Below are 15,968 nucleotides of genomic sequence, written 5' to 3' on the forward strand. Positions count from 1 at the left end.
AGCCTTGAATTTATTAAACTTTCCATTCTAATATATAATAAATTCTTGGATTCTATTGAGTTTTGAATTCTTTTGAGTTTTTTTGTTCCCAGTGTTTGTGTGTGTGTGCATTGAAAGTAAAGACTCTGAGTTCTTGAAGATTATTCAAATTGCCTCCAAGGGGCAGTCTTTGTTAAGATTATAGACATGAGGACCTTTGTAAACACACAGGCAGGAGACCACCTGTGCACTGTGAGTCATCCCAGATGACTAACAGTCTAACTTGAAGCAGTGGATTGCCCACACAGTGGCAGCCAAGCCTAAAAAGGAGGTAGAAGATAGATGTAAAGTTTATACAGGCAAAGCTACAGAATTTTTCCTTTAATCTCTAGGAAATGGGAACCATGGAAGGTTATTAAGAATACGAGAAGAAGGATGATGAGGAATTTGAAGAAGGGGGAATCTTGGATACTATTCTAGTAAAGATCTTTGTGTGTCTTGGATGAAATGGGCTGAGGTTCAGTAAGGTGTTGAAAGGCAGACGTGAGAACCCAAGCAGCAGACTAATAATAGTTGAATAAAGAGTAACAGGGCATTGGTGATAGGAAAGCAAAAAATGGATAGAAGAGCTGCTTACAAGTCATAATGCATGTTTCCTAAACCCAGTGACTTTAAAGTAGCTAATAATATACACTTTTAAATAATTGGTTGCTACGTGCAGGGCATAGTAGCAAATGCTTTGCATACATGATCTCTTTTCATATGATAATGACCTGTGTCGTCGGTATTATATCATCCATTTTGCAGATGAGGAAGCAATCTCAGAGACTAATATTAATAATTATAATAACAATGATAATATTAACTAAAACTTACTGAAGACTTAACATACTTGAAGTGTTTTGCAGACCTTTGTTTATTTAATCCTCACTACAAACCTATGAGATGGTTACCACTATCATTTTTATACTTATTTTTCACACTAGGAAATAGAAGTACAGAGATGTTAGGGATCCTGCCCAAGATCAAGTAGCTAGTAGAGGGCAGAGCCAAGATTATGTCAGATTATACATGTTCATTATTTTTGCTCCAAATTCTTAACCCATGGCCTATACTGTTACACTATAATAAACAATATTGAACTAGTAATCTCTTTTTGATATGGCCATAATAATTATAATTACTTCAATACTACTTCAGAGGCAAGTTTATGTGGAGCAATTTCATCAGCACATATACACACAACATACACACACTGATATATTGGAACTCCGAAATCTGAAGAAAAATGTGGTACTGCTTTCTTTGAACAATCCTTTTATCCTGGCCTCTCCATCAGCCCCAAACATTCCCTCTTCCATAACCCCCTCCAAAACATGGGCTCTCACAAAATATCCAAAACAGTTTTCCCAGTGGTTAAATGTATTGGTTTAAGAATCAAAAAGATCAGATTAGAATCCTAGTTCTTCTATTTGCAATTTCTTTTATCTGGGGTATATTTCTTTGACACCTTAAATTCCTAGTTTTCTCATCTATAAAATGAGAATAATAATATCCGCCTCACAGGTTGTTATGAGAATTATTTGAGGGAACATAAATGACATATACACCGCACTGTTAGGGACACATAGAACTTTCATTTTATGACTCTGTATGCACCTAGGAGACAGAAAGAATTGACAGTTTGAGCAATAACGCAGAGAAACATTTAACTATGCTATGAGCTCAGGAAGAATCATCTCTAGTTTTACTCTCAACAAATCCACAGAGATTCATATCATCCATAGCAGTTGATCCTGGGAAGTATTCTTCATGTTTGTGCTTGGACTAAACAGCTGCTGATTTATGTCATTTAATATTCATATTTTGTCTTTTGTGTATGTATAGTGTAGTCAAATTTTGCTTTTATTCTCACGATTAGTCTTGATTATTAAAGGAGATGTCTCGTGGCAAAAGCATGGTATCTGGTGTCAGAGAGCTGGGTCCTACAATTTGCTTAATTTCTATAAGCCTCAAAATTTTCAACTGTCAATTTAGGTTAATGGTGATTATGAATTATCTTTTGAAGAATTGGAGTGAGGATGAAATACTCTATTACTATATCTGAAAAATGTTGAAAAATAATGAGTACTATATATGGAAAATAACAATCTTTAACAAGCATCAGCACTATTGAAAGACTTACCTTAGCTGTCTTAGATGATCTTAATGAAGTTTGGGGGTGCCCAGAAAGAATTCCATATTTAAACAGACCACCTCTTGTAATCAGTAGCTTTCGATATGAAAGATACGTCACACTTGGGAAAAGCCTATTCAGATAATTCACTATTAAATGAATAGTTGTTAAGAAATTGTATGCATTGAACATGCACAATTTCTTTTGATATATTAATTTATCACAATAAACTTATTAAAAAAAAAGAAAGTGTCCTTATGGGTATAAATCTTTGCATCTAGCCTAAAGCCTCAAAAGTTTTTCGCAGAAAACCTGTTTGAAACCTATTTTCTGGTTTTGAATTTAGAATGGATTCACTTGAAACACTATGGAGAAATGGTCTTCTGCACGTAGCTCTGGTTCCACAGGGCAAGAGGCAGATAATGTGGAGGAAACACATTCAAAACATTTACTCTGCCCATGATGAATCTTGCTCTGGAGAGGTGAACAACCACAAATACATTTTTGCCTTGCCCTCTAGGTATATTTAAAGAGGTTTTCTTAAAGGTTCAGAGACCTTGTCTTGTCGCTCCTACTTTCTCTCTCAGGAATTAATTATCTTGTTTGCTGGAAAGGCTTTGTCTTAGAAACAGGTATTCTGGAGAGACATGTTTGAGAAACACTCATTCTTGGGTGGAGAATTGTATTCCCTCCACTTGGAAACTAAGCATGTGGGAGTCTCCTTTCTCTATCTGAACCTGAGTTGTTAAGAAAGCTGAATATCATGTGAACAGCAAGGCGTAATAGTAAGGTGGCATAACTCCAGTATGTGGAGCTGTAATGTAGTTTCCCTATTGACTCAGGTCACAGAAGAGTTTCTATTTTCTTATCAATGTTAAACTTTTATTGGAAAACAACTTTGTGATTGTTTGAGAGCTAGATCAGTGAGAGCATAGAATTAATGGCAGCCCTTTTAAAGTTCTTGATTCTAAAAACTGTTTTTATTTCCTTTATCCCCTAGATTTATTGAAATATCATGGACAAATAAAATTGTGTGTATTTAAATTATATAACTTGATATTTTGATATAAGTATACATTGTGAAGTAATTACCACAATTGAGCTATTTAACATATTCATCACTCACATCTTTACTATTTTTTTTTGTAGTGAGAACACTTAAGATCTACCCTCTTAGCAAATTTTAAGTATGTGATAGTATATTGTTAACTATAATCACCTTGCTACACAATAGATTTCTAGAAATTATTCATCTTGCATAAGTGAAACTTTGTTCCTTGATCAGCACCTCCCTATTTCTCCCTCCCCCCGCCTCTGCCAACCACCATTCAACTCTCTGCTTCTATAAGTTTGAATATTTTAGATTCCACATATAAGTAAGAGCATACAGTATTTTTCTTTCTCTGTACGGCTTATTTTACTTAGCATAATGTCCTCCAGTTTCATTTGTCACAAATGGCAAGTTTCCTTCTTTTTAAAGACTATACAATATTCCATTACACATATATACCACATTATCCATTCACGCCTCGACAGACGTATAGGTTGTTTCCATATCTTGGCTATAGTGAATAATGCTGCAATAAACATGAGTGCAGATATCTCTTCCAGATATTGATTTCAATTCCTTTGGTACTTACCCAGAAGTGGGAATGATGGATCAAAAGTAGTTCTATTTTTAATTTTTTGAGGAATCTCAGTACTGTTTTCACTAATGACTGTGCCAATTTACATTCCCACCAACAGTGCACAAGGGTTTCTTTTATCCATATCCTCAACGCTTGTTATCTCTTGTCTTTTTGATAATTACTGTTCTTAGCAAATGTTAGGTGATACCTCATTGTGGTTTTGATTTGCATTTTCCTAATGATTAGTGATGTTAAATACTTTTTCGTGTGCTTTTGGCCATTGATATGTCTTCTTTTGAGAAATGTCTGTTCAGATTCTTTGCCCATTTTAGTAGCTTTGTAATATATTTAAAAATCAGGAATTGTGATGATTCCAATTCTATTCTTCTTGCTTAAGATGGCTTTTGCTATTCAGATTTTTTTGTTTAGTTTGAATTTTTATGCAAAAGCTGTTTTTCACTTTTCCCCGAGGGCTATCGAAGTAGCCAAAAACCCGAGAAGGCTCCAGATTACAGTTATTTCTGGCACTTATGGGCTAGTCAGTATGGAATACTAGGCAGCACTAAAATTGTGGGAAGAGATCTAAAATAGGAGAAAAAATTTCCAATTGTTCAGCATATTTGTCACTTGGAATTGTTAGTTGTTTTCCTTTGAGTCATTCCAAGGGGTATGTCATAGTAAATTATTGTGGTTTTAATTTTTACTTCCCTGACCTATTGATGATGGGCATTTTTTTTTCATGTTCTTACACAAAAGATATTTATATATCTTTTGTGGTATTTATGTTCATATTTTTTGGACATTTTAAAAATAGGGTTTTTAAAAATTTGTGTGTTTATATAAATTTTCTCCTGCTCCGTGGATTGCCCTTTCATTCTTACAAGTGATGACATCTGATGAGAAGATTTAATATTTTGATAAGTTCCAATTTTTCATTTTTTCTTATTTTATGCACTTATTGGGTCATATCTAATAAATATTGATCTATCCAAATATATTTTATAAATTTTATTATTATTATTATAGATTAGCTTTAATATGTAGGTCTTTGACTCATTTTGAGTTAATTTTTGTGTGTGGTGTGAGGTAGTGGTTAGTGTTTATTATTTTTTCTTATATCCAATCAACACAGCATAATTTGTTTAAAAGTCTGTTCTTTAAACATTGAATTACCTTGACATTGTTGTAAAAAATGAGTATATTTGAGTTTATTTCTGGACATTCTGTTTCTGAACGTATTTATATGTTTATCCTTATGCCAATACAACACAGTATTGATTACAAGAGGTTAAGCCTTGAAATTAGGTAAATTTCCCCAACTGTGTTTTTTTGTGTGTGTATGACTTATTATTCTAGGCTCTTCCAAATTTCTTTATTTCTGTATAAATTTCAGAATAGATTTGTCAGTTTCTCCAATAATCCTGTTGAGGTTTTGATTGGAATTGCATTGAAAATTTAGAATTGATGTGGTAAGCATACTGGGTTTTCTACTCCATCTGACATGGTATAGCTCTCAATTTATTTACATATTTAATTTTCTCAGCAGTGTTTTCTAGTTTTCATGCACAGATATTGAATATATTTTAAAAATGTAAACCTATTATTTCATTTTTAAAAATAATATTGGATGTTGTATTTTGTTTCTAACTTCAATTTCTCATTGTTTGTTGCTATTGTTGAAATACAATTTTTTATATTGACATTGTAACCTGTGTCCTTGCTAAATTCACTGTTTAGGTCAATTAGTTTTTTTAGCGCATTTAGTATTTCTCCATACCCGATTACACCATCCACATAAAAATATTTTTACAAGTTTGCTTCTTCCTTTCCAACCTATGTCTTTTATTTCTTTTTCTTTTCTTATTGCAACGGCTAGAACCTAGAGTACAATATGTAATAGTAATGGTGAGTGGATATCCTTATCTTGTTCCCATTATTAGAGGGAGAGCATGTATACATCATTAGTATGATGGCAGTTATAGATTTTATATAGATGCTTTATATCAAGTTGAGAAAATTGTTTTCTAGTCTTCATTTTCTAACTTTTTTTTTTAAACCAAACTTTAAATCTGGGTTGAAATTTATGAATTTTTATTTATCTCTTGAAATTATCATGTGGTTGTTCTTCTCTATTCTGGTACGTTAGTGACTTACATTGAGTGATATTTGAATGTTAAGTCAACCTCTTATTCTTTGGACAAGCTCCACATGGTTATGGTGTATTATTATTTTTAAAAATCATTGATGGATTTGATTTACTGGTATTTGTTAAATATGTTTTGCATATATTCATAAGGGATATTTGTCTGTCAATTTCTTTCTTCTAATGTCATTTGGTATTTAGGTAATGCTGGCTTCATATAATGAGTTGTACAGTGTTTTCTCCTCTATGTTCTGAAAGAGTTTGCATAGGTATTATTTATTTTTTAAATATTATGCAGAATTCAAAAGTGAAGCCATTGGGCCTGCAGTTATTTTTGAGAAGGATTTTAATTACAAATTCAATTTCTTTAGCTGATATAGGACTATTCAGGTTTTCTATTTCTTCTTCAGTTAAATTTTGTAATACCTTTACAAATAACTGGTTTTTTAGTTGAAAAATTTATTGGCTTTAATTTATCATAATATTTCCTACAATCATGTTAATGTCTGTAGAATCTATAATGCTGTATCATCTTTCGTTCTTGATATGAGCAAATTGTCTCTCTCTCTCATCCTTTTTCTCCCTCAATCTCTCCTTCTTTCCTCCCCCTCATTATTCTAGCTAAGGCTTTATCAATGTTATTTAAGCTTTTCAAAGAGCCAACTTTTTGATTCATTGATTTTTCTATTTTTTTTCATTTTCTATTTCATTGATTTTTGTTCTTATCCTTGTTATTTCCTATCTTCTACATAGTTTCTGCTTAATTTCCTCTGATTTTTCTACCTCTGTAGGTCAAAACTTTTGATAATTGATTTTAGATAGTATTTATTTTCTAATATGTATATTTTACAGTCCAAATTTCCCTCTAAGGACTTTTAATGCTTCCAAGATATTGCGATATGTTGTGCTTTTAATTTATTCATTATATTTTTTTATTTGTCCTGTGATTTCCTTTTTTTAATTTAGTTGAAACTTACATAACATAAAACACCATTTTAACCATTTTAAAATGGTTAATTCATTGGCTTTTAGTACATTCACAATGTTGTGCAATCATCACAACTATCTAATTTCAGAATATTTTCATCTCTCTGTACCAATTAAGCAGTCAATTTCCATTTTTTTTTCTCTCCCTAGCCCCAGGTAACCATTAATCCGCTTTCTGTTTCTATGGATTTGCTCATTCTGGAAATTTCATATACATAGAATCATACAATGTATTGCCTTTTGTGTCTCTCTTCTTTGACTTAGCATAATGTTTTCAAGGTCCATCCATGTTTTAGCACGTGCAAGTATTTCATACCTCTCAATGGCTGAATAATATTCTATTGTGTGGATATACCTCATTTTGGTTATCCATTCATTGATCAGTTGACAGAAATTTGTATTGTTTTTACTTTTTGGCAATTTTGAATGTTGCTGCTATGAAAATTTTTGTACAAGTTTGCTTGAACGTGAATTCTTTATTCTTTTGGGTATATACGCAGGAGTGGAATTGCTGGGTCACATGATAATTCTGTATATAACTTTTTGAGGAACTATCAACTGTTTTCTCATAACTCTAGACCATTTTACATTTCTATCAGTAATAATATGAGATTTCCATTTACTCCATCTTTGCCAGCACTTGTTAATTTCCTTTTTGTTATTATGGATGTGGAGTGGTATCTCATTGATTTTTATTTGCATTTCCCTAGGGACTAACAGTGTCGAGCATATTTGGATATGCTTCTTAGCCATTTGTATATCTTATTTGGAGAAATGTCTTTTCAAGTCCTTTGTACATTTAAAAGTTTGGTTGTTTGTTGTTGAATGATAGGGTTGTTTATATATTCTTGATATAAGATACTTATCAGATATATGATTTGCAAATATTTTCTCCCCTTCTGTGAGTTGACTTTCACTTTCTTGATAGTGTCCTTTAATGCACATGAGATTTTAGTTTTGATAAAGTCTAATTTATCTATTTTTTTTGTTGTTGCTTGTGCTTTTGCTGCCATGTTTAATAAACCATTGCCTAATCTAAGGACATAAAATTTGCTCCTGTGTTTTCTTCTAAGAATTTTAGCTTACACTTTGATCTTGGATCCATTTTGAGTTAATTTTTGTATATAGTGTGAGGTAGGGGTCCTAATTCATTCATTTGTATTTGTATTTGTATATCCAGTTGCCCTAGCACCATTTATTGAAGAGATTATTCATTCTGTAATGAATGAATTTGGCTACCTTGTAAAAATTCAATGGACTATACATGTACAGTTTTTTTCTGAACTCCCAATTCTATTCCTTTGATCTATACATGTCTCCTTATGCCAGTACTACGCTGTTCTAATTACTACAGCTTTTAGTAAGTTTAGAGATTGGAAAGTGTAATATTGTTTGGCTATTTGGGATTCCTTGCAATGCCATACAAATTTTATATCAGCTTTTCTATTTCTGCAAAGAAGGGTATTGGGTTCTTGGTAGTGATTGCATGGAATCTGTAGGTCACTTTGGAGAAAGATCTTAATTATAGTAAATCTTCCATTCTATGAACACGGGATTTGTTTCTGCTAATTTAGGTCTTTAATTTCTTTAAAAAATGTTTTATATTTTTTCAGTATAAAAGTATTCACCTTTGTTAAATTTATTCTTCAGGATTTTATTCTTTCTGATGCTGTTGTAAATTGAATAGTTTTATTAAGTGCATTTTCAGATTGTTGATTGTTAGTGTATAGAAATATAGTGTTTTTTGTACGTTGATCTTGTATCCTGCAATTTTGCTGAACTTGTTTATTAGCACTAATAGTTTTTTTTTCCCCCTTTTGGTGTGGATTCTTTAGGGTTTTTTATATATAAGATCATTCATTTGCAAATACAGTTAGTTTTACTTCTTTCTGTCCATTTTGAATGCCTGTTATTTATTATTTTAACCTAATTTCCATGGTAAGAACCTATAGTGAAATGTTGACTAGAAGGGTTTAGAGTGGATGCCCTTGTATGGTTTTGAGTTTTTGAGGGAAGCTTTTCGATAAGGTGTAGCTGTTTGTTGGTCTAGTGACTATTCTAAACTCTTCTTGTAAAGTCTGGAGGGACTAGACAGCACAATAGAGAAGAAAAGAATGATAGAGTTTGGGAAAGAAGAATTAAACTGTGTACTTGCAAAATGTATGGTTTTGTATGTAGAAAAATCACTGCTAAAATTAGTGACTGAATGTAACCATATTGCTGAATAAAAGGTCAGTGTATAAAAACAAATTATGGGGGCTGGCCCAGTGGTGTAAGCGGTTAAGTGTGCACGGTCTGCTGCGACGGCCTGGGGTTCGCCAGTTCGGATCCCGGGAGTGCACCGACGCACCGCTTGCCAAGCCATGCTGTGGTGGCGTCCCATATAAAGTAGAGGAAGATAGGCATGGATGTTAACCCAAGGCCAGTCTTCCTCATCAAAAAAAGAGGAGGATTGGCAGATGTTAGCTCAGAGCCGGTCTTCCTCAGCAAAAAGAGGAGGATTAACATGGATGTTAGCTCAGGGCTGATCTTCCTCAAAAAAAAAAAAAAAATTAAAAAATAAATAAATATTAATTTGAGATAAATCATTGACTTAAAGATTAAAGTAAAAAGCATAAGTGTTCTAGAAGAAACCTGTAGCATATCTTTGAAGACTTGGGTTTGACAAGGATTTCATAGTTAACATCAGTTAATTTTAGAATATAAATATCAATAGCCAAACATTAAATATTTTAGAGGAAAATATAGGTGAATATCTTTGTGATCTTAAGGTATTTGATTTTTTCTTAAAGAAAACAGAAAATGCTTGTTTCATAAAGAAAGATACATAAACATCAATATTTAAATTATGAACTGCTGTTAAGAAGAAGAACATTAAAACAAGTGAAAAGACAGCTGTAAACTAGAAAGTATTTGCAAAACATATAAATCACAAAGGATTATTGTTTAGAATACATGACAACCTTCTACAAACTGAAAATAAAAAAAAGACGAATGAAAAATGGGCCAAAGACATGAGCAGACATTTTAGCGAAAAGGAAGATGTGAATAAACATGTGAAGTGGTAATCAATTCATTAGTAGTTATGGAAATGCCAATCTAACCCACAATGAGACAACATTCTATATCCATTTAATTTGCAAAAAGTAAGAAGTTTGAGACTACCATGTGATATAGATATGAACCAATGGGATGTCTTTTATATTGTTACTGCAAGTATATGTATTGATACAACTACTTTGGAAAATAATTCAGGATTATCTAGTGATCTTGAACATTCACATAAACTCAATTCATAGATTCAACCCCTAGGTATACACTCAGGCAGTAGTTGGCACATATACATCTGGAGTTGTGTATCAGAGTATCTTCAGCAGCCTGACAGTAATACTGAAAATGTGAAACTACCCGGAAATCTATCAACCAACGTTAGCTGTGAAGCACCATCAGGAGCATTGCCTGAGCCCAAAGAATGTACCCTAAAGTACAGCCACTGCAGATTTCACTACTGGAGGCCACAGAACAAGTAGCTCCAGGGCAAGAGGCTGACCATATTAGTTGTTCTGTAATGGGAAATATTTCATGAAGAATGTCTGAGAAGGTAGACTTCTTTATTCACTTGATATTTGAGATTTTTCAAGTTTTAGTAGAAATTTTATTTCAAAGTTGAGATCCTGGTTTTTTTTTTTTCAAGTTAATAAAATTACGGCTGCCATTTATTGATTTTTTTTTTCCTGAGGGTCTATTTAATCCTCAAAACAATGACATCTATTATTACTCCCACTTTGAAGATGGGAAAAACTGAGGCTGAGGAAGGTTGAATAACTCTTTTCAAGGTAAGAAACCATGTTTACAGCATACCTTAGATTAAAGAGTGGGTCTGTGCTTATCCAATATTTATGTGCTGTAACTAAGCCGTCTTTGCTCGTATTTCAGTGAGTCAGTTATAACTGGTTTTTTTCAGTTGCTCAATGCATTTTAACTTTTCTGCTCGAGTAATTTCCAGTTAACTGATAGTGACAATGAAAGTGTATAGCGCACTGGAAGATACGTTTGGAAAGCACAGTTGATTGGATGTAGCTCATAACAGGATGGCACCACAAATACACCCGGTGGGCTCACACAGGTTCACTGCTCACATTCACCAGTGATACAGTCCAGCTCAATTCCTCAACCGTTAACCTTCCCAAGCTCTCTCTTGCTTATCTAATCTAGACCTTGGATAATAGTTTTTGGCTTCAACTTCACCATCACTTCCTTAACAAGACCTTCCCTGAGTATTTCCCCTCCATTTCAGTTTAAGCCATGAGCCCCATTATACAGACATAGAGCACTGTGCCCTTTTTTATAGTGCTCACCACTCATTTTTTTCAATAGTTGAGCTCTTCATCATGAGGGCAGAGACGCTATCTGGGCTGTGGAGGCAGATTTGTATTTCAATTTCAGTTCTGCCACTACTCGCTTCTGATCCTGGGTAAATTACCTAAACTTATAGTGCCTCAGTGTCCTCATTTTTAAGATGAGAATAACAACAGTGTCCATTACAGAGTACCTCGCCTAATGTGTTTAATACAGGGCCTGGCATATAGCACTCAATAGTTAGTTAATGTCATTGTTATTATTGAACAGCACTGCTTGGTACATTTTAAGTGTTCAATGAACCTTTATTTAAAAAAAAATGAAAAATCCAGGTTATGACTGTAGTCTGATGATTTCTCTAGCTCAGTGGATGAATTCTAACTCTTGTCGAAAATGTCATTCTCTGGTCAGAGGGACCATAGAAGGAGGGGAGAAGCATTTGGTTGCCATTTTGGCAGAGACTTCTAAAATTAATTAGTCTTCCCTTGAGGAAATAGCACAGAGGTAAGTCACCCACTTGAATACAACTCGTGTCTCTCTATTGTGAGAATTGAAGGAGTTAAGAAGGCAGGACTGTGAGAATCTCTTGGCAGAGTGAACCACAAGGGCAATGTCTCTCCCTCATCTCACTTGATGTGGGGTTCTGGTGAAATGATGGGAGAGGGCAGAGTGACTCCCAAAGACTAATGTATGTGGCTCTGCACTGAGCACAGATGCTCTGAAGAAGTGGCTTCAAGAGATTCCCCATCCAAGGGACCTTTAATCAACTGCTGATGTTTTGGTAATTGGGTTTGCTTTTCTAGCTTTAAAATGGCTACCATGTCCTTAGGGCCTGTATCAAGTCTACCAGACCAGGTTCTACATAAAAATTTTAAAACACTGTAGATTTCTGTGTGTTCTATAGAAAAAAAAAAATGTGCTAGAGCTGCTGAAATCTTCCCCTTCTCTCCCCAAACCCAAATTCCTTTTAAATACAGAGTAAGTGTGTCTGCTATCTGGGACAGTTTATTATTTGAACAATCAGGCCAGAGTGAGAAGTCCTAGACACACAGGACGTGGTGAACATCAGTGTGTAGGAGAAGCACAATTTTCTTCTTTTTGATTTTACTTCAGGATTTTCTTTTTTGGAAACATTTTAATTTTTTACAGTAAATTAACATGACTGTGACTCTGGTTGCACACACCGTGGATTGAAGAAAACCCTGATAGAGTTTGTTTTAAGTATTATTGACTTTGTAAAGGACCAACTGATAACAAGTCAGTAGTTTATGACACTCAATACTGAGTTCGGCAAAAACAACCTCTTTTCCTGACCAGTTTGTATGTAAGAACAACCCATGATTTATTTATTTGTCAGTATTTTTCTCTGCTGTTGATCCTAAAGGCCATAATCAACAAGTGAATTTGATAAAAAGTTTGGATTTCTAGGGCAGCACTTGTTGGAAATATCACAACACAACTTCTTCAATAATGTCTTTTTTAGCTGACCCTGTAGTATGTCCATTTTTTCTCCTCTTTTTCCTCTTCCCTTTTTTCCCTTTTCCTTTCTTTGTTTCACCTTTTCTCGTCCTCTTCCTTTCTCTTATCACCTTCCTACCCCTTCTCCTCCTCTCCTCCCCTCTCTTCTCTTATCTCTCTCTCTCCACATCCTTGTTCTTGCTCTCTCACTAAATGCTTTATAACACCTAACATTGGCCAGCACTGTAGATACAAAAATGAATAGGTCATAAGACTAAAGCACAATATTCTATATAAAGCATGTATTTGGATAGTGAACTGGGTTTAAAGTTTCCAGTTTCCTGGAAAACTTCACAGTCACGCATGAGTCAAATTTGGAAGGACTAAAATTTTTAAGTATTGGAATATGGATGTAGCAAATGAATTAATGAAATGAGTAGACAAATAAATCCCACAAAACAAGCATGAAAACTAATCAATAATTAAATCTTTATGTTAAGGATTGTTTCAATAGTTTGGTTTTTTTTTTAATCTAACGATCTTTCTTTTTGACATTTATCCTTGTTTCCTCTCTTTCTCCTATTTCTCCTCACTTGATTAGCTTACATTTTCAGAATCTTCATTATTGTGGAGATGCTTAGAGACAATTTGGAAAGTTGTCTTTAATGATACTGCCATGAGAACAGTAAACCCATATAACAAGAACAATAAGTTTAAAATGATTTAATCTTCACAACAATCCTAAATATAGGCATATTTATCCCTCCTTTAACAGATGAAAAAAATGAAGCACAGAGAGAGAAAATAATGTTGTATAGTTAATAAGGGGTAGATCCTGGACTCCAAACTAAGTCTTTGAACTTTAAGTCCATTTCTCTTTCTTTGCTCTTTAATGCATTTCTAATTTTCCCTTTCTCCTTTCTTTCTTTCCCACTTTCTTCCTCTTTTGCCTGTGTTTTCTTCTCCCTCTCTCAGTAAATGTTATATGAGAGTTTATTTTTTGCCCAGCACTGGGGATACAAAAATGAATAAGATTACAACTATAGTAAGGCAAATTTTTGTCCTTCAAGGACCCACACTGTTGAATAAAGGGACATACGTGTGGGACAATGTGGCCAGTGCTATAATGGACATTCACCTCAGTCTTTGACATTGGCAGGAAGTCGCAACACCATTTTTCAGTCTGGAGGAAGTGGAGAAGCTTCCAGACAGGCAAAATAGGAAAAGGTATAGCTCATGAAAGAATCTTTATATGTCTTTGAGTCTTTTTGTATGACTTAAATTAGTGGAACAAGACGGATTTTTCACTGGTAAACATGTCCAGCCATTTTGGGGTAAAATACATGCATCTTTGGTTATTTGTGAATGTGCCACACAGATGGCCACATGATGGATAAGCTCTTAATACTTGATGCATAATATTTTTCTTTTCTGATTTTAAAAGTTACACATTTTTATTGTGGAAAATTAAAAACAAATAATGAAATTATAAAGAACAAAATAAATACCACCTATATTGTCACATGTATGAATATGAAAAATGAAACAGTTAATATTGTTTTGTGCTTGTTTTTGTCTTCTGTAAAACTAGAAAAAATAAGATATTCCATGGGTATTTATTTATTAAGTGAAGGTGTCATTATTAAGGATGAGTGTGACTTTCTTTTCAGGTGAGTCACTTGTCTCCTGAACTGAATTGATGGAGAATAATTGACAGAATTCATCCTCCTGGGTCTGACTCAAAATATGGGACTTCAGAAATTTTCATTTGTTGTGTTTTTAATTGTCTACTTGGTCACCGTGGCAGGCAACCTGCTCATCATGATCACTATCAGCACCAGCCGGGACCTGGGATCCCCCATGTACTTCTTCCTGTCTTACTTATCCCTTATAGATGGCTGCTGTTCTTCCTCCATGACCCCTAAAATGCTAGCTGACCCTCTCTCTGTGAGAAAAACCATCTCTTTTAAGGGATGTATGACTCAAGTCTTTGCTGAGCATCTTTTTGGTGCTGCTGAGATTATCCTTTTCACAGTGATGGCCTATGACCGCTGTGTGGCCATCTGCAAACCCCTTCCGCTATAGGACCATCATGAGTGGACAGGTGTGTAACCTCCTTGTGGGAGTGGCCTGGGCTGGAGCCTTTGTTCACACAACCATTCAGATCCTCTTCACAGTCTGGCTGCCTTTCTGTGGCCCCAATGTCATAGATCACTTCATGTGTGACTTGAACCCTTTGTTGAAACTCGTCTGCGTGGACACTCATACTCTTGGTCTCATTGTTGCTGCCAATAGTGGATTCATCTGCCTGTTAAACTTCCTCCTTTTGATAATCTCCTATGTAGTCATCTTGCACTCTCTAAGGATGTATAGCTTGGAGGGGAGGTGCAAAGCCCTCTCCACCTGTGTGTCTCACATCACCGTAGTCATTTTATTCTTTGTGCCATGCATATTTGTGTATCTGCGTCCAGTAACCACCTTTTCCATTGATAAAGCTGTGGCTGTGTTTTATACAATGATAACTCCCATGTTAAATCCTTTAATCTACACACTCAGAAATGCAGAGGTGAAAAATGCTATAAAGAAGCTCTGGATCAAAATGTGTCTTCAACAGAGCAGTGCTCACAAAAGTGTAAAATGCCTTTATCTTTTAAATGGCAAAGAGAAAATGATATAATTTCTGTGGTTTGGGGCAAAATGAACATTTTATGTAAAAGTATGTTGATGTTGACATATAAGCCCTTTGAGGAAAGGCCCGGGCAGAAAATTATTTGTCATTTAAAAATATCCCATTGAAGTTTATTTCTTGCCCATTTGGTTTGTAAACTTTGGGGCACTTTCAGAATCAGTTGGAATTCTTGTTAAAACGCACATTCCCAGGATACAGCTCTAGAGATTCTAATTCAATAGGACTCTTGTTAGATTGGCATATCTGCATTTTAAATGAATTATCCATATGTTTCTAAGCAGGTGATCTATGCATACAATTCGAACAATCTGGCTATAGAGTATGTTTGCATCCTCAGCCTATTAATGCATCACCTTATTAAGGCATTTCCTGGGAAGTATCTTTCATAGCAGATGCTATGAGAATTCATGCAACTCTCAATTCTTATAAATCATGCAATGCAAGCTCATTACCTTTGCAATTTCAAAACAAAAATATATTATTCTGTGAAAATAGAAATGTTTTTGGTATTTATTTTCCATCTTCTCTTTGTATACTTTTTAATCTTTT

General features: G+C 34.3%; 1 protein-coding gene across 1 annotated transcript; it reads left to right on the forward strand.

The window, feature by feature from the left end:
* Positions 1-14,461: 14,461 nt before the first annotated feature.
* LOC101400498 (olfactory receptor 4C12-like) lies at positions 14,462-15,407 on the forward strand. The gene is given in 2 exon segments (XM_087423191.1): positions 14,462-14,806; positions 14,808-15,407. Coding segments are annotated over 2 exon segments (930 nt in total). The 5' UTR covers positions 14,462-14,476.
* Positions 15,408-15,968: the final 561 nt, after the last annotated feature.

Source organism: Ceratotherium simum, chromosome 34, assembly GCF_057802395.1.
Source record: "Ceratotherium simum simum isolate JZ-2026a chromosome 34, ASM5780239v1, whole genome shotgun sequence".
NCBI lineage: Eukaryota > Metazoa > Chordata > Mammalia > Perissodactyla > Rhinocerotidae > Ceratotherium > Ceratotherium simum.